Source organism: Antennarius striatus, chromosome 13, assembly GCF_040054535.1.
Source record: "Antennarius striatus isolate MH-2024 chromosome 13, ASM4005453v1, whole genome shotgun sequence".
Lineage (NCBI taxonomy): Eukaryota > Metazoa > Chordata > Actinopteri > Lophiiformes > Antennariidae > Antennarius > Antennarius striatus.
The window spans coordinates 14,826,288-14,845,882 of NC_090788.1; the positions used below are offsets into that span (position 1 = coordinate 14,826,288).

The 19,595-nt window shown below is 41.1% G+C and overlaps 2 protein-coding genes across 4 annotated transcripts; one reads left to right on the top strand and one right to left on the bottom strand.

Annotated features, from left to right (window-relative positions):
- On the top strand, positions 1-12,378 carry slc7a3a (solute carrier family 7 member 3a). 2 transcript variants are annotated; one of them, XM_068330856.1, is made up of 12 exons: positions 1-320; positions 6,562-7,141; positions 7,287-7,448; positions 8,358-8,538; positions 8,636-8,751; positions 9,011-9,233; positions 9,324-9,463; positions 11,109-11,211; positions 11,374-11,603; positions 11,726-11,892; positions 12,023-12,131; positions 12,221-12,378. In XM_068330856.1, exons 2-12 carry the CDS (start codon positions 6,775-6,777, stop codon positions 12,370-12,372), a joined length of 1,950 nt encoding a protein of 649 aa, XP_068186957.1. In that variant the 5' UTR covers positions 1-320; positions 6,562-6,774; the 3' UTR covers positions 12,373-12,378. The 2 variants fall into 2 exon arrangements, with proteins under 2 accessions (XP_068186957.1, XP_068186958.1); XM_068330857.1 differs by lacking the exon at positions 1-320 and adding an exon at positions 1,074-1,162.
- Positions 12,379-14,783: 2,405 nt separating this feature from the next.
- LOC137605923 (ras-related protein Rab-39B-like) lies at positions 14,784-19,595 on the bottom strand. Of its 2 annotated transcripts, XM_068330859.1 has the most exons (5): positions 19,317-19,595; positions 18,103-18,335; positions 16,858-17,128; positions 16,392-16,577; positions 14,784-16,154 (listed from the first exon to the last, which is right to left on the bottom strand). In XM_068330859.1, the coding sequence occupies exons 2-4, from the start codon at positions 18,315-18,317 to the stop codon at positions 16,422-16,424; spliced, it is 642 nt and encodes a 213-aa protein (XP_068186960.1). In that variant the 5' UTR covers positions 18,318-18,335; positions 19,317-19,595; the 3' UTR covers positions 14,784-16,154; positions 16,392-16,421. The 2 variants fall into 2 exon arrangements, with proteins under 2 accessions (XP_068186960.1, XP_068186959.1); XM_068330858.1 differs by having other exon boundaries at positions 14,784-16,577.

Here is a 19,595-nt window from a genome sequence, read left to right on the forward strand (position 1 = left end):
GTTACTCCTCTGACTCTGAGTTAATCTACCCCTATTTGTGAAACCGAAAACCCTGGGTTTCTCCTAATTGCAGGGTTGACATACCCAGGGTTTCCACTCAACCTGCGTCGTGAAACGGACCCACTACGTCCATTCTTCCATTCATGAACAGGAGCTCCACCTCTTCGTGACGTCAGTTTGTTTATACTCTCGCCCCGCCCAGCTAGGGAAAGGCTCAGGCGCTGAAGCGAGCGCGGTATTTCATCAGAGACCACAGAAAACCTGCTTCCTCATCCTCTGCTCTGTATCTGTTGATCGGCATCTACTTGAATATATTAAAGGTAATATACTGAATCATTTTTCATATGTAAAAATAATCCATCCGGTTATAACGACATTTTTCCGTGTTCTTTTATCGTATTCTTAATATACTAATATACTCTTTCGAACGGACTGACGCAATCCTCCCTCGTTTGATGCCATTTGTGTAGGCGCACCAAATGTTTTAAAAGGACGTAACTGTGGTCTTTTTTACTTTGTGGTTTATGTTTTTAGTCAAATGTAGATATTTGTCATCAACTTTTATACACATTTTGAGTCAATTTAATTTAATTGCTTAATAATAAATGTGATTGTCTGATGCAACGCTATACGGAAAACAAGAGAATGAGTGAACACTGTGAAAACATTTAAGTCGTTGCCTTTTTAAAAAAAAGAATACACGGCTTGGCACATTTCAGCAATAAAACTAGCTCGTTTTCATTCATTGTTTTGATGCGATTTTACTTGATACAATCATGCAAGCAGAGATGACAGTTAGAGAAACGTTACGATTTCGGAGGTCTTTGAAAGCAGCACGAAGGTCTCCATCCAACTACAATCAAGTTCCTGTTGTAAAAATTCTCCTTTCGGAAAAAAAAACCCTACAAGAATTATTACAACAGGAACATGGTTGTAGTTGCGTCTTGTTATTTATATCAAGCGACAGAATTTCTTAAACTACACTGCGATAAATTTAATTTTTATATTATGCTATTTTCAATTTAAGGTAAAATACGTGTTATTATGTTAAAATGCACTTATCACTAAGCCAAGATTACGATTTTTTTCCGTGACTCTGAACGCACCATTGGCACCGCACGAGATCGAGAGACACGTAACTATCTGCTGGACGAGCACCGAGGTGCGTATCTGAATATTTACCAGTTAGTAAGCCATGTTAGCAATGAATGCTATTTTAAGTAAACGTATATATTAGGTTTCTCCGGTTCCAACTGCCTGAGCGACACAGCCTGTCATCCTTCCGGGTAATTTGGACAACGTGCGCCCAGGGTGTTACCGCTCTCGTGTTGCATCAGCCAATTCAATGTCACTCAACGATGTAGACACTACATTACTATTAAGCTAAATTATCCACTAGAACCTATTCTTTGTACCGATCGTGTGGAGAGAATGAAGACATAACCAGCTAGGTAACGTTCTCAAAATGCATGCGTAACTTACACGCTAATTCACTTTAGTTCAGGAAAGAAAAAGACAAGCCTAAACGTCTGGATTTATGAAGTTATAGCATCGGTATTACAACACTTGGACGCCAGGTAGCCAGCACATTGTTGATGCAGCTTGATCATCGTTTTAGCGCTGTTGGATTGTATTAGTTTGTAACAGAGACAGTTGTCTGTCTGTTCCCTATAAATAGCATTAAAATAAGAGTCAGCGGTGTCTGACTTTTTCGACTAGTTAGGGAGACGTGAAGTTTTAAAAACAAACTATTTTGAATCTATTCTGTGTTAACTGCAATGAAATTTTGAACATGCCACGTCCTTGGATCATTCCACCAGGTTTATTCTCATGAACTGGAGCGTAGCTGGAGGTAAAGCTTTGCTGGGACACAGCCCCACATGCTTACCTTACTGTTAGCACACCGCCATGAAGCTTCTAGGGGTAGGACTGGGCAGGGAATTGGAAGTGCATCAAAACCTTTCATGGACTTTTAACTTAAGCGAATCAACGTTTACCCAAAAGCTCTCAGTAGTAAATTGTTCTTAAAATGTTTCCTCGTATTCAGGTTTGCTCATTTGCCCTGTGCATCAAAATAACAAACACTTTGTACTAAACTGTGTATAAACATTGGGCATCCTGAGCGAACAGACAAAAGGAACAGTGACATTGAAACTGTGATTTAGAAATTAAATGACAAAGAAAGGTTAAAGGTTCTTTTCCCTATTTCTGTAGTTTAAGAAAGGTTAACCTTCCTTTTCCTGTGTCTGTAGTTTAGGTCTAGCTCTTAGCGTAGCAGGTAGTAGAATTCGTATCCTGGCAAACTGGGTGGATTTGTTAGTTTGCTGCATTCCTTTTCACAGGGAGGGCATTTTTTTTGGCAGGAGTGGTGATCTTTTTGCTGGGTAAAGGCAAAGGGTTGTTCGGTACGATCTCAGTGGTTGGTCTATTCTCACATTCCTGCACATGCATCCAGGAACAACTCCCATTATGTGAAGCCGCACCTCAAGCATGAAGATTTGTATTTCTGGTTTGTCTGTGTGTCCGTAATATATTAAAAAATCCACAGTCTTTGTCAGTTTTTAATTAGGTATATACAGTATCTGTCTGTTACAACATAGTTACTCTGCACAATCATAATGGAAGATATTTCTCAGATCACATGCATTCAGGTGTTCAGTCTGCAATGTTGACACGCAACATTTTTCTTTTTTTTCAGCTGCCATGAAATAAATCTACAGACTTAGAGCTGAAACAAGCTTGCAGCTAAAAATGCCGAACTAAAAACCTTAAGACAGTTGACATCTGTGACGTAGTTTTTTTTGAGTAACTTTTAGATTAGCAACTTGATTCCGGGTGGAGGAGTTTGGACTATAGCTTTTCATTCATGGTGGTGCAACAAAACTTTCTGGTGCCAACATGAAAAGCAGATATTAAAATTTATTTCTAAAGGTCTTATTTACCTTGCTGTACTCAATACTAATTGCAAGAGGATGCAGTGCAGCATGTTGGGTTAGTGAACTCCATTTTTATTTTTTTAATCTAGGGGCAGATTTGAGGAGAAACATTTTTGTTGTGTGCAAATTTCCATTTTGTGATTCATTGCCAGATACTTGACAATGTCGCAGTAACACTGCAGAAATGGTCATATGTACCGTTGTTGTTGTCAACAATGGCAGTCAAAACAAAGCCATGTGTTTGTGTGGATGGAGTGAGGAGCAGCAACAAGCTGTAATAAGGTTAGCAGGTTTCTTACCTCTGTCTAATCCTCTTAGAGTCTATGGCAGCAGTTGCAACACTGTTAAGTCAAATAACAGGACCATTATCCTCAAAGCCAGTTGTAACCGGAGTGAGGGCATAGACCTACAAGCCCACATTAAAAACAACTTTAGTTGTGTTGTTGCCGAAGAAAGTGTTGTACAACAAAACAGAAGAACTACCCATTGACTGCACGGATGTAGAGGACAGAAATGACATTCAGGACAGTCTTGTGATATTTCCTAATGAGTGTGGTGTGATCAAAATGGTGGCAGGTAGCACACTAGTCTTTTCACGTGGGTGTGTGCAGGCTGTTGTCTAGAGGAGCATACAGATGGCACATTAGTTACTTGGTGCCAGCTTTCATAAATCCATCCCAATAACGCGAACAGGTGCCCTCGTGAAAACCACAAGGAAGAGATTAGCGAGGTCAGCAAGCAGGTCTGCATTTCTGCAGCGTTTTTTTGGGAGCTCTTACATAAAACGTTAGATTTTTTTTTTTAAATTGTCATAATCAATCCAGTGTTGAGGCCTCTGGGTTTTATAGCTTTGGGGTTTGCATAGTTTCAGTTAAGCACCATTTCCTGCTTAGCAAAGGTACCAATCAGGCGAACTCCTGAGGAGATCACAGCCTGCTGGGCAGAGCAGTTTAGTTGTGAATATTTATTGACACAACATTGACACTCAGATCTAACTTCCTGTTGCGCAAGTGGAAACGGAAGTAGAGTACGTTCACCGTGGACCAGTTTCCCATCGGTCTTCAGAGCACTCAGTGTTTATTATTGGGTTATTTCTGTTGTTTTTAATTGCATTGTTTGGCAGTGTTTGTATTCTCCCAACACTTAACTGTACTAGAGGATATTCTCTTTTGAAATAGTACAGGTACATAGGCTTTGATTAATAGTTTATTTTTGTGTGTATTGATAGAATATTGCCATTGTACTAAAACATTGTGACAGCTTGTATCCTGTGTGCTATGAGGAAGAACAGGCTGAAATTAGACCAGAACATATTCTGAAGCTGAAAGACTTTGTTTCCGTCTTCCTTTTTGAAATTTCCCTCAAATGCCGTGTGACTTGAAGCTGTGGACGAACACAAGAAGAACTTGGACTAGGTAGTTAATAAATTAAAATTGTGTTACCCCATTGAATTGTGAATTGGAAGTTCCCGATCATGCTGTCCCTGTCCCTGTTGCTGGGTTAGGGTTTTGTCCTCCTCTTTGCTATTTGACTGGTTCTAACTGGCTTGAAAGGTCCGTCCGTCTTCTCATGGACACAGGAATCAGGTGTCGGTGACCTAATGGCTTCAGCACAAACGCAGAGTCTGGGAATCTAACGTCAGTCCTCATTTTCTCAGAATCTGATTCTATTGTACAGTTTGTTCAACGTTTCCACACAGTGGAGTCCTTTTAAACCACCTAAGAACAAAGGTAATCATTCTCTTGGTCCATTTTATGGGTAGTTAGTTTTTATGAGTGTTGTAGCAGTCACGAAACTGGTGTAGTATTTGCAGATAAGATAAACTTGAGTCATCCTTGGCTTTGTGAGTATGATTTTGCTTAGGTTGTATGCCAACATGTCAGTCACGTCAACTCTTGCTCAAGAACTCACAGGATGCAGTGACCACTTTAGGCATTCAGCACAGAGATTTTACTTTACCTGAACAGGAGGAAGGTAAGAAAGCAGGTTGTGCTTTGAGACATTTTAACAAACCGCAAATGTCACGCAAATAGTGTGTCATTGCTTTAGCTCTGAAATCAACTTAAGTTTGTGAGAAAATGAAAAGAAGAGAAGCTAAAAAACTGCATGAGTCAATGGTACAGCGTTTCAGACCTTATGTTTTCTTGTTGGTTTGGCACAAACTGTTTTTGTGTTCAATGTACAATGAGTTGAACGTCAAACCTGTCCCTGGATGATTCATCTGCTGGGGTGGATCGATACGCGTAGACGCATCTGACATCAGCTGCAGGGATCTGACTGACAAACAGGAGATGTTCTGTGGAATGAGTCCTTGGCCTTATGAACCGTTCCCTAGTTTGTTTGTGTGTGTGCGTGTGCGTGCGCGTGTGTGTGTAATCTTATCATTCAAGGTAACAGCGTAAACACAGCCCATCCCATGGACTGGTGGTGTAGCCAGAGGAATATCTTTAGCTGTATTAATCCATTGAATATATAGAATTTAGAGGGACTACAATCTTTCTTCAGATATCCAATTTATTTTCGTGCTTTGATTTTTTTTTTCTGTTTGGCGCTCAGATTATAGCCATCAACTGGAAAATGCTTTTTTACACTTTGTATTCTGTTTCGCCCATGATTCTGCTTGGAGCAACATGCCAGAGAAGCTTGCTGGCAACAACATAGTCTAAAGAAAGCAACGTGACACTGAGTGGCATCGCACCAAGCAGACACAAGCTTAGAACCTGCATTAAACAGGAGGGATCACAGCACAGCCGTTGCGTTTACTTGTTACTTGTTTCTTTTTGTCAGCCGACCATTCACAATTTAGGGATGAGTGAAGGGCGGCTGTCCACTGGTTAAGTTGCTATTCATTTCAAAGTACAGCATAACTGTAACATTTTTGTGGTTTTTAGGCAGGTAAATATTGATAAGCGCGGTATAATATTTCTACGTATCAACTTTCACCCTGTTCCACCTTATCGAGCTGCTGGTTCAGGCTGTCCTCCATTCTCCGCAGTAGCTCTCTGACATTTACTATATCTTTCCCTTATGGCCTCTGGCGTTCCCAGGCTTCTCCCTGTCATCTTATGTCTGCTATAAAAACACACCTCATGCAGGGGAGTGTGTTCTTTCCAAGTGAGGGCATAGTGTGAAATCAGTGTCCTTTTTATTTTTATATGATTGTGCACCTGGAAGGGTTTATGTTTCAAGGCAAAATTAAGCTTTTATTTAAAACCAGTGGGATAGGACTGATTATTTTATGCCTTCACGCTGTCTCTCGGTGCCGCGCTCTCAAGCTGTGGGAGGTTCAGGTATAAATTCCTGGAAGTTGCTTGGTCTACAAGTTCTCGTTAGTAAAAGAAGGCTTTTTTTCCCCCACTATCTCTTGTATTGTGTTAAAGAGAAGTCTGAACCCCCGCCGTAATATCGTGTATGATATCAGATAATAAATTCAATACCCTGTGCTATAAACTTTTCAAATCGACACTGAAGACCGTGGCGGCGTCTCCCATGAAGTTCAGTGATTGTTCGCCTTGGAAATTCTTGACTGTATCATAAGGGGGCTGCTATTCTGTGTGAAATGTAGGCTCTCATAGTTATTGAAGATGTTTGTTTTGAACACTTGTCTTCTTGTGTTTCCTCACAGGTCTTGATCTGCAGCTGCAAAATTGTGTTTCCATAAACCTACTCCTTCCTGTTTGCTGTATCCTGAAGTAACTGTTGCCAAAGACAACACTCCTACACAGTACGATCCATAAGTGCTTTGTTTGCATACCCGTAAACCCAAAGCACTTTTACACCCAGTCCAGTCACACGTTTCCCATTTAAAGTTTGAAGCGGCTCCCCAGTCACAGCGAACATGGCCAGCAAATTCGCAAAATTTGGCAAAGTCCTGCTGCGTCGCCGGGCTTTAAACAGCTCTGGTGAAGAGTCCCAGTTTGCCCGTTGTCTCTCTACCCTGGACCTCATCGCCCTGGGTGTGGGCTCCACACTGGGTGCTGGTGTGTACGTCCTTGCCGGCGAAGTTGCACGAGAAAAGGCGGGACCCGCAATTGTCCTTTGCTTCCTCATCGCTGCTCTGTCATCCATGCTCGCTGGCCTGTGTTACGCTGAATTTGGTGCTCGTGTTCCCAAAACGGGTTCTGCATACCTTTACAGCTACGTAACGGTTGGAGAAATCTGGGCCTTCATCACGGGGTGGAACCTCATCCTCTCCTATGTCATAGGTTAGTTTTCTCAAGTTTCAGTTGAGTGTTCCTCTTGCTGTTGATTTAGTAACAAAGCTGACCAGTTCGATTCATTTTTAACCTAGAACCTTAGAAAGGATCCCAGTCACCACACTGACTTCTGAGAACATCTGTTATTTTTTAGGTACAGCCAGTGTGGCAAGGGCGTGGAGCTCCAATTTTGACAACCTGGTTGAACAAAAGATCTCTGGCTTCTTTAAATCCTCGATGTCAATGAAAGTGCCAGGAGGAGTGTTGGCAGAGTACCCTGACCTGTTCGCCCTCATCCTCATCCTACTGCTAACTGGTGAGTTAGCCGCCATTTTAGCCTGTATAATCTCTCATTTAAACCAGAATATAGTTGCCAGATCATGAGTTCATTCAAGGAGGTCCTGTCATGTCACTGGTAGCCCCCTACACTCCTACCAGGCCCATCAGATCAGTTGATCAAAGACATTAAAACGTTTCCACCAACGAGACTAAAAACTAATGACAGGGTATTTCTAGTTATTTCCCTTCAGTGCAGGACTCAGCAGACTCCCCTGAGCTTGAAACGCATCAGTAGAACTCTCTTCTCAAGCTGGACCAGCCTCAGTGTTTTAACTTTTTTACTACATCATGTCTTCTTTCTTCTATATGTTACTATCTTAATGGGGTTCAGTGTAAAGCCGAAATGAAAAGAAGAGTGTAATTAACATTAATTAACATAATGTTAACGTAATTAACATACTCAAAGTGCCAAGAGGTTTCTTCAGTTCTTGTGGTGGTTGCTATTTTCCTAGCTTATTAACCCCTTTGGGGTGTGGTCAGAGGTTTTTAGAGGTTATAGTTTAATGAAGAGGTGAAGGGGAAAAGGGATTCGAATGCATTCCACAATAGCTTCCCAGAATCTTTTTTTTTTTTTTTTACATTCTCATTTCTAATTAACAACTAAACAATCAAAGTTCTTTGGTTGACCGTCATTCACCAATCACAAAAAAACTGTTGAAATGGACATTTCTTCACTGGATCACAAGCACCACTAACTCTCATTCACTATTTTTGGCATTTTGTCAAGATGTTACATAACAGAACAGTTGTCACACTAGTGTTGCAGCCAGTGTGTTGTTATTAGCTGGATGAACACTTTCGCCCACATAGCAGGAAATGTTATAACTGCTCCTAGAACTGAATCGTCTTTCTCTCTCGCCTCAATTTTTGTACTTTGTGCCCTCAGGTCTTCTGGCTTTTGGCGTGAGTGAGTCAGCCCTGGTGAATAAGATCTTCACGGGCATTAATCTAGTGGTTCTTGGCTTCGTCATCATCTCCGGCTTTGTTAAGGGAGATGTGACTAATTGGAACCTCACTGAGCAAGACTACATCACCTTCAAAAACTGGACCAACATCTCCAGAACTCAGTATGTGACAGCTTCTTTTCCCTGAAAATGAAATAACAGCTTACTTCTGTCTGTGTTTGATTGATGGCTGATGTGTTTCTGTGCTGCCGTCACTCAGGATTGAGAAGGAATTTGGCTCGGGTGGTTTTGCTCCATTTGGACTCGCTGGCATCCTGTCTGGTGCTGCTACCTGCTTCTATGCTTTTGTGGGCTTTGACTGCATTGCAACTACAAGTGAGTTTTTTTTTTCCACTGTCCTTGGTAATCAGTTTATGGAAGGGATCACTAAGTTGGTCATTTAAAGAACTGACCGGTATTAAACTGCTGGTCAGGAAGCATAGTATGGAACAGAGTGCTATCAGAAAGTCTAACTCTGGTGCCCCAAAAACTGTTGTGTGTATGTTTTATACATACTCAAATTGGGTTTTCTGTTTCCTTCAGTTACTCAACTTGTGCTAACAAGTCATTTTTCCATTTCCTCTCATGTCCTCAGGTGAAGAAGCAAAGAACCCGATGCGCTCCATACCTATTGGCATCGTGGCATCACTGCTCATTTGTTTCTTTGCATATTTTGGCGTGTCTGCTGCTCTGACGATGATGATGCCCTACTACGCACTGAACATCCAGAGCCCCCTGCCTGAGGCCTTCACACACGTTGGCTGGGCACCTGCTAAATACATAGTGGCTGTGGGCTCTCTCTGTGCTCTGTCTACCAGGTAAATCAGAAATGGTTTCTCTCCAAAGTCTATATCGTCAGGCAAAAAGCTTTTGATGTGAGCTTGTACAACAACTACTTCCTGTTTCAGTCTGCTCGGCTCGATGTTTCCCATGCCTCGTGTTATCTATGCTATGGCAGAGGACGGACTGCTGTTCCGTTTCTTGTCCCGGATGAATACTCGCACGAAAACTCCTGCCCTGGCAACTGTAGTTTCTGGCATTGTTGCAGGTGAGGTCTGGTCATCTGTGTGTCACTTGTTCTCTTTGTTGTGTGCATATTACCTTTATCTGTTTGTCTTGTCATGTTTGTTCTGGTTGGGTCAGTAGCTTTTGACTTGCACAAAAAATTGTGTCCTTGTTATCCGATAGTATTACTGTACATTATTAGTTCAATAAACCTCTCAAGGATGCAGACACTTTTCTTTTGTCAAGCTAATTTGTGTGACTTTTTGGAAACGCTAATTGTAATTGAAGAATCCAGACGTGTATTAATAAAATAATTAAACCAGATCAGACAGGTTTTATACCCAGAAGGCAAGAAATAAATAACAGTATGCAAACCCTGAATATAATTTCATTGGTTCATTGGTCTCAGCAAACATCGATGCTTCTCAGCTCAGATCATGAGAAAGCATTTGATAGAGTAGACTAGCTATATTTGTAACCCATATTAGAACAAATGGGCTTTCACTCTGATTTTATTTACTGGGTTAAATTGATGTATAAAGGACCACGTTCACAGGTCTGAATTAATGGGTATATATCGGGTAATTTTGGATTACAAAGAGGCACCAGACAAGGGTGCCCTCTTTCAGCGTTACTGTTTGTGATAAGCATCGAACCTCTAGCCAAAATTATAGGGGTGGGGTCTTGAATACATGGGATACCGAATGGAGACGGAGCCCATAAAATTTTGTTGTATGCTGATGATGTTATTTTGTATCTTAGTGAACCCCTTACTTCTATCGCAACACTTCGTAACCCTTGGGCACTGTTTGGGCCCAAAAGTGACAATTTTATTGTTTTGACATGTTTTTCTCCCAATAAATCAGTCAGTTAAAAAGGCTAAATATATGGAATTTTGGCAGTATTTTTAATTTAATGTTTATTTTCTAAATTCCTCAATGCCTGTCATTGCAAGTGTATAAAATAGCAGATTTTCACTATGTACACACAATACTTGAAATGATCAAAAATGGTCCAATTGACTCCCATTATAACCACATATTTTTCCTATACTACAACTTTATAAATGTTTACAAGCACAGATATCAGGAAATACTCTCAACATAAAAGAAAAGTGGAAGCTGGAAATGAATGTTGTTGAGGATGAGAAATGGGAATATGTGTGTGAAGAAGGGCATAAAGGGACCAATAGCCCGTTATTGAGAGAATTCAGTTGGAAATTGAAGATGAGGTATTTAAAAACTCCATTCATGATAGAAAAATTTGATAAAAGCAAAACGAATCTATGTTGGAGGAATTACCAAAAAACTGGAAACCATTCTCATATTTTCTGGAATTTTCCAAAGCTAAAATCATATTTGGAGGGGATTCGATCAGAAATACTGGCAATTCTGAATATTAATCTATTGTATTTTGTTATGTGTTGTTGATTTTATGTTCTGTTAAAATTTCAAGACTTTGATAAAAAGAAAGTTAAAAAAAGCCCAGAACAATAAACATTATTTCTGCTAAGCAGCTGTCTGCCAAAATGACTATTTATTTAAACACTGTCGAAGTTTTAATAACAACTTTTTGTAGTTCTTTTTGTAATCGTCACAGCCTTTCTTTGCTGTTTTTTTTTTTTTTTTTTTAATAGACAGTTACAGCATGAATGTTTCTCAGATGTCTGGGTTTGTTTGTCCCAACAGCTCTGATGGCTTTCCTGTTTGATTTGGGAGCTCTGGTTGACCTCATGTCCATTGGAACTCTGTTGGCTTACTCTTTAGTGGCTATCTGTGTCCTCATCCTCAGGTGAGCAGTTTTTCTGCACATAAACAGTCCAGATGCCTTCTAAAGCGGGAAGTGTTTGTTCCATACTTTGCCAAGTATCCAGGCAGACAGCTCATGAACACAAAGCTTAGGATGATTTTTGTAGTTCATCCTTAATGTTAACTCACACACCTCCCACCATAGGTACCAGCCGAGCGACCTGAATACATCCAGCCAGATGGAGAAGCTGGTGGAGCTGGTGGAAGGGGAGAAGGTGGCTGTAGGTGGAGGGGACAATGGTGAAGATTACAGCATGGAGACTGAGGGGAGGCCGCTCCGAGAGACCTTCTCTTTCAAGATGCTCCTCTGCCCAAGCAGAAATATCCCAACAAAGATCTCTGGGAACATTGTCTATATTACCACTGCTGTCATTTGTAAGTGTTTCATTGTAGAATTCTAAAAATAGTGGTGTTGGTTGTGGGGGTTTTTTCTGATATATATTTAATCTGCTGTAATTTACCACCATTATAACTGACTTTCCCTCCTCTCCCTCCAGCGGTCTTTATCACTATACTGTGCGTCATCCTGGCCACCTGGCTGGAAGAGATTCTATCCGGTCATGCAGGCGTGCTGGTGGCCTGTGTCTTTTTTGTTTTGCTCTGTGGCGCCTGCGTCATCATCATCTGGAGGCAGCCTGAAAGCAAAGAGGCCATCAACTTCAAGGTAAACCTTCTCGTGACAGTTAACTGGCATGTCACACACGATTTTGAAGCTGTCCCAGAAAAATAAAGATGATCATAGCACACATTTTTCGCAGATTCTTTTTCATGTTGTCTGTTTTTCCATTCATAAGGTTCCTCTGCTTCCTTGGTTGCCACTGTTCAGTGTCTTTGTCAACATCTACCTCATGATGCAGCTGGACCAGAGCACATGGATCCGCTTCGCCATCTGGATGATTATTGGTACTGTTGACCAGTCACTTAAATTATGTACATTTGTAGGGCTACACTTTCATTTACCTGCTGTGTAACTCAATGTTGCCTCCCACCAGGTTTTGCCATATACTTCTTCTATGGTATTAAGAACAGCAGTGAAGCCACCAAGAGGTCCTCTGCTGGAAAATATGAGTCTGCTATGCAAAGCAAGGCCCCAATTTACACAGGCGCTCCTGACGACAGTGATATGGAAGTGGGCGGCCCCTGATACAGACAAGTCGCATGAAGACCTGGGGAGGGTTGCACCAGACTCACGTTTGGCAGGGTAGATGAAATGCCAAAAAGTGCAGTGAGGACCCTGGGCTTAAAAGAAGAGGAGGCAGGAAAACACCTAGCTGGTCTTTTGAATGAAGGCTGATTGACTTGACGACTGGACACTGTGACAAAGCCGTTTTCCTGGCTTGTGTCGTTTATCTCCCCGTTTCACCCACTACAGATCCCAAAAGAACACGTTTTCATTAAGCTTGATGAAGAAAAACTCCTGTGGCGTTTGTCACACAGCTCTGCTCTCAGCCACGGCTGGAGGAGAGTTCCACTACCAATAACGGATTTCATTTCTGCTTCCCCTCCAGTGTCATTCTGCTGTAAGTATGTGTGGAGTCGAACGGCGCGAACACACATTACTACATAAGTTATCCATTGGGTTTATGATTAAGATAAACTTGAATCTGAATAAAAACAGTTTAGCAGAGTAACCCATTGCTAGTGTTTACATTCTTGTTCATTGGGCCTGCTGGATTTATTTGTGTCAACAGGGTAGTACAGAAGCGGTGTGGTTGACGGGATCAGACATCTCATTGCTTGTAGGTCGATGTCGTCTACACTGGTTTGGTGTCATGCTTTACAGATGTGAGTGTTGAACCACACGGTTGCCTTTGTGTCCCGCTGCTCCCAGAGGAGCGCCTTACTGTACGTCTACGCATCCACATCTTAGGATGGTATGAAATAAGTTACTTATCGTAAATTATCCTTTTTCGTATTGTCTTACGTACAGATTGTGCTCAATAGAGCATTTGCAGGCATTTTTGGTCCGACCTGCTGAATCAGATAACTATTTGCACTTGTCAGTGTGTAATACTTCACAGGTTTGCACCCAGATGTGTTCTGCATATCTGAGAAGTTGTTGGCTGCTTACTTACCAGATATCCAGTGAATAGAGCATTTAAAAATTCAGCCAATACACAATTGATTCTAATTTATGTGTCCATGTCTGTGAGATCCACTTTGGATCTCTTTCTGAACACCGTTCACCTAGAATATATCTCATTATTATCTCATTATTCTTCTCTGTGAAAACACAAAGAAGGATAATATAGTTTCTTTTGAAACTTGTCCTAGGCAGCATTGTCTGTTAGGCTCCTATTGCGTTTTGTATTTTATTCGACATTTATTAACTGACTTTTTTCTGGTAGATTGTTAATATTTAAATATTCTTAGTGTTCTTTTGGATATTTTTGGTGTTGCCTATTGGTTCTAATCAATTAGTAAATTTATAAGATGTATTTTAATTGTTACATGTACAGTTTTTAGCACCTTTGATTTTTCTTGGTTTTCTTTTTATCCATTCTGACCAAATGAAAGTGTCTTTGGAAACCAAGGTTTTCGTAACAGAGAATAAATGATAGTCTTTAGTCTGTAAAAATTTTTTACCCCAGTCTAAGACAGTATAACTTATTAAGTGTTCTTGTCATCTTTATTAAATGCATTACTGTAGAATCTACAGTACTTGTTTAAAAGTCTCTTCTAAATATATTTTGTATAATGCTACAAATCATACAAACTTATTTTCTTTCAAAAATGGCCTGAAGTATAATTTGGTTTGGAGATGTTTTTGTTCAAGTATACTTGAAGGGATTTGATATGTGATGCTGCTGACATCCAAATTATACAAATCCTCGTTCCTTTTTTGTTGCTGTTCATGAAATGGTTCAGGTGGAAGTGGAATCAGAGCATTTATGCAGATGCTGAAGAAAAAAGATGTTCCAAAACATATTCCAGACATGTCGGAATTTTATTTAATTACGTCCCAAAACAGTTTGTGGAGAGTGCAGTTCAGGGCAGATTCAGAATGATTATCGATTATTCGGTGCCTGAAAAACTACCCTTCTGCCTGAAAGGCACTGGGACTGGTATTTAAAACCCCAGCTGTCAGAAATCAGACACAATCTGAGGCCCAAGCCTTTGTTAGAGAAGAATTTTCTAGCTTATGATAAATTCCAAGAAAGACTAATTCTTCAGTCAAACGGTGATTTAATTCGGCCACATCTCACGCCAGCACCCGGTGCCTTTCCAAATTCATTATCATCTACAGTCTCAGTGATATCTTGATCTTTTTTGGTCTCTCTTTTATATCCTGTACATATCACTGTCATGTATAAAAGAAGTTGTATTTTCAATGTTTTTTAATAAAAAAGACGATAGAAAATGTTTTATCTGTATTTTTTCAGGCTGAACTTCATGCTGTTTATCATTGGAACAGCCTGACTGAACTGTGTTTTGCAACAGACTTGTAACTTTCCATATTTACATGCAAAATATTTATCATTTAGACAGCGTCAGAAGACCGAAAATGTAAAAACATGTACGGTAGTTATGAGGTGATTCACCCATGTTTTCCTTTCCTGGCACTAACACAAAGAGCTGTTCTGAAAATTCCTGTCTGAATCTAGGACTGGGACGAGGACTAGCTTCTTGTGACCAGGGCTGTGCTGTATTATAATAAAAATTTAAGAGAAGTACAATCCACTGGGCACAGGCAGAGACGATTGTCCTTCCTAATCCTGCTTCCAGTTGGATTAGCAGAATGTGGAATTACATTGGTATCATTATGTGTGATAATTACAAAAACATATTCCATGTGTTGTACATCATGATGATTTATTAGATAAGTTTAGTCAAGGCAACATAAAAAATTGTAACTTCTATCATTTATTTTCACACTAATTTTGTCACTCAAGAGTGGTTACAGATTTTACTTGAAAAAATGGTTTTCAACAAAGTTCAGTGGTTTAATGAAATAACTAAAACCACACTAAAGTAAATTATTTTCACTTATAAAAGGAGTGTATAACCATAAAATGTATGTAATCCTTGTTAAGTATGGTCATTTAAAAATGTCTGGTTCCCTTGATCGACCTATGGCTGCCCACTAGTGGTCACACGAGGTATTGCGTCAATCTGTCATAACCGCTAATAACCTCTGCCATTGGCTCACGGCTCAGTGCGCCATCCTTCCGTAAGAGGTCTTTATTAATGTCTCCAGAATATTTTTATCTGAACAGGAATGTGAGTGCATGTTTGGGCTTTTCCTCCAAAAGCCACTGGAGAGAGACGCTGCAGTTAAAACAGAACACCTCACTCAGTTCTTTCAGATGAGTTTGTCAGGACCGAAGGCACCAATAAGACCTGAAGTCTTGCATTTACATTTGAATAATCCTAATTTATTTGCTTTCAGGTTTTCATCAACATTCCCACTAATTTAATAGCTTCCAGTTGTTAACATTGAACATCATGTGGTTCCACATGAAAGACCTCAATATCGTAACTTTTCTTACCAGTTAATTAAACATGATAAATATGACCCGGGTACATCCTCCAAATGTGATACACCTTGCTATAATCACACTGAATAATATTTCCCTGCAGCAAGTGTTCAATTACACATTTCCACAGTGCAAACTCTTCCTGCAGCAGTCATCAGCAGGTCACAGACTGGAACTTTGGTTTGATCAAAAACTCGATTGTGAGTTAGGTCACTTGAATTAGAAATGCAGTCAAAATCATCGAAGATCTTTTCTACCTCGTCTCTGTCACTGGATAAGGTTACAATGTGTTCTGAGTATTATGTATTAAAACGAAGTATAGTCTTGTTTTCACTGATTTGAATGAACACAAGCTCAGAGCATGTTTCATTGATGGTATCCATCTTCAAGAGACACCAGTGGAGTGGAACTGTTCACATCTGGAAAGGCCAAACGCAGTCGGTAAGAGCTGCAGAGACAAGACAGTCACACACACACACACACACACACAAACCAGTGACGAGGTTAGAGTGGTTCTTGTGCTTCTACTTTCCATAGTGTGTATTTGGACACATTGTCAGGGTCGTGACACATCAAGCACGCACCTTAAACATAGATGCAAATTTTAAAACAGAGCATTAAAATATGATGAATCCCCCAAACCCGGTAAAAGAGATCTGTAAACAGTTCCGTGAAGTTTGAACACCTGCCAGGACAGACGCTGCAGCCTGGTAACTCAGCACAAACACTGCCGGCTCCCCTTGGCGACCTCCTCAGAGGAATGGACGGTGTTGGGAACAAATCCACTCTTCACACCCTCCCAGCCATCCTGGATCTTGATGTCTCCACTCCGTACCAGCTGGAAGATGTCTCTGGTCAGGTCCACAAACGCCTTGAGGAAAGGAATTCACAATTATAATTTGGTATTATAATTTTATTCCTCATTTAAACAAAACATAGATCCACAGTTTAGGAAAGTATGTGAAAATAATTGTATGGCAGGGTCCAACGATATCAACGATGCTGTAATCCTACAGGTAGTAGAGTATTTTTTTAACCATCAATTTGATGCTGCTAGCCTACATCGGATTCCGTGTGATGTGTGATCAACCCTTCCTGTCTGATGTTTCAGTGATGGAGCTGATGGAGAGAACCTTAGATCTCATACCCACCTTCTCCACATTGATGGCGTCTCGTGCTGACGTTTCCACGTAGCACATCCCGAAGGCCCCTGCCAGCTTCTCCGCCTCCTTCTGGGTCACTTGGCGTTGGGCCTCCAGGTCGCACTTGTGACCGACCAGCAGGAAGATGATGGTATGTGGTTGGACGTGACTCTGGGCCTCCTCCAGCCAGTTATGCACATTCTGGAAGGAGCGTCGGTTTGTAATGTCGAAGAGCAAGAGCCCGCCCACAGAATTACGGTAGTAAGCTCGCGTGATAGACCTGGATAGACAGACGGATTGCTGTCTGTGAAAATCTCATGTGAAGTGAGTGGAACATACAACCATTTTTAAAATTTAGAGAAGAGTCAGACTAGTTTCAATTTAGTCTGGTCTATCTACAGCTCTGTCTCTCTCCTGTCCTTTCTCTATCTGCATTTGATTTCCTTTTCCACCTAACCGGTCAAGGCAGATGACCTCCAGAATCTGAGTCCTGGCCGGAGTTTCTTCCTTACTGAGGGAGTTTTTCGCTGTCGCTTCTGCTTGCTCTGGAGGGTTGTGTTGGGTTTCTCTGTCTGTAAAAGCGCGTTGAAATGTCTGTTGATGTGATTAAATGCTTTTCAAGTAAAAGCTGATTGACTGATTTAGTCAAGATGTTTGAAACATGAGAATTTGGTTCAGAGCCTATGATCTGATCATGAAGAGTGAGTCGTTGGTTGTCCCAGAGGAAGAAGCTGCGGTGAAACAAGCTTGCATTAACTTCTGTTAGCGGCGTCAGTGTGGTTTTTACATCAGCAGATTAGAGTCTTCAGTACGACCAGGAACATGGATCAATCAGTTTGCAGATCTTGACATTGGTTTACCATTGGTCAAGTGATTGATTTCTGAATAAAGCTATTTTTTTTAAAAAGCACCAGGCTGGTTTACACCACAAACATACATTCCTGATCTGCTTCTGTGTTCAGAACCCTCAGAGTATCTGGAACTGTTTTTTTATCCCAAAGAGAAACCTTAAGGCGGAGAAGCTGCTTTTGAATTTTTATGCTTCTTACATGTGCAACAAACTTCTCAAGCATTATGAGTCTGCTTTTAAATGAAGGTTAAAGACCTGTCTGCTGGCTAGTGCTGTTGATTCAATCAATTAATTACTAATATCCTATAATCGCTCTATGTAGAGCTGGAATAGAGGATCTCCATTAAAGATCATAACGTTGTTCTGATGTTGGACCATGAGGGAAATAAGATAAATGTGTTTACCTGAACCTTTCTTGTCCTGCAGTGTCCCAAATCTGGAGCTTGATTCTTTTTCCCGGTTCAATCTCCACCAGGCGTGAGAAGAAGTCCACTCCCACAGTGGGATCAGACACCTGGGCAAAGCGGCCCTCCGTGAACCTCCGGATCAGACAAGACTTACCGACCGTGGAGTCCCCGATGACGATCAGACGGAACTGATACAGCCATATGGTCTCCATGTCTCACCGGTGTCAAATCTGTACATGTGATAACAGTCACTCGTCACCGTCATGAGCATTGAGCCATAACAGTTCAAAACCAGCGTCCTGGTTTGACATCATATGAAAAATAGCCGCAATTTAGGATAATATTTTTACTTTTAAAAAAAAAAATCCACATTAGAATTATTAGATTTTAAAACTGTCTTTGTTATCAGGGATTACTGGGCCCATTAATGAGTTGTATTTATTAATCAAGCTGGAACAAGATTTAATAAACCGGAGTTCACAAAGCGGCTGTATAGAAAACAACATACAGTACAGTGTATGATAATGGTATAACAAACACTGAAGAATTATCGAATCTATAACATGTTGTCATTTTTTAAAACGAAAAGTAACACAAGAAGCAGCAGTGTGTGTGCGTGTGTGTGTGTGTGTGTGTGTGTGTGTGTGTGTGTGTGTGTGTGTGTGTGTGTGTGTGTGTTCTGGGCAAAGCTTCTAGGAGGCCGATGAGTGAAAAGGAGACGTCTTTAACAGAGGATGTGTTTAAATGGGTTTAACACAAACATGCATTTAATCCGCAGTCTCTGGAGATTATTCCTAGATTACAGCCACCTTCATGGGGGAGAGACATGGACTCAGACTCAGGGCGTCCCATCAGTGTCAAGGAGATTTACAGGAGTGGAAGGAGGGAGGGGCTGGCCACTCCTATCAGAGTCAATGAACACTGAACCCCCACCCTCTATACACACACACACACACACACACACACACACACACACACACACACACACACACACACACACACGCACACACACACACACACACACACACACACACACACACAGGTAGTAAGCAGGTTGGCTGGTGTAACACACATTTAGGCTTTGAAAGGATCTCCATAGAAGTTCAATGAGCAGATAGATGTCAAAGAGTAACCCCAACCCAGCCCACTGTTTACTTCAAGGATCAATAATCATGATAGAAAAATAAATCAATGGTTCGATCATAGCTAACCTTAGAGGGAAGAGCTCAATAGCGCCAAGAAGCGAACCCCATACCAATGCTGGTGCCTCAAACGATCCAGAGCAGCAGTGGCTGTGATCGCTGACCCGCACCCAGAGCATCCATCACTTTAACTGGGCTTCTTAACCATCCGCAGCATCCGAGGCGTCTGGATCGGAGCCGCACTGTTCAGGGCACCGACTGGAAAAGGGGTTGGGGCCTGTGTCCAGGTCTGAGCAGGATCGTTGAGGTTGTGTTTTGTTTTTTTTTACCCCGTTGAGAGTCTGCGGA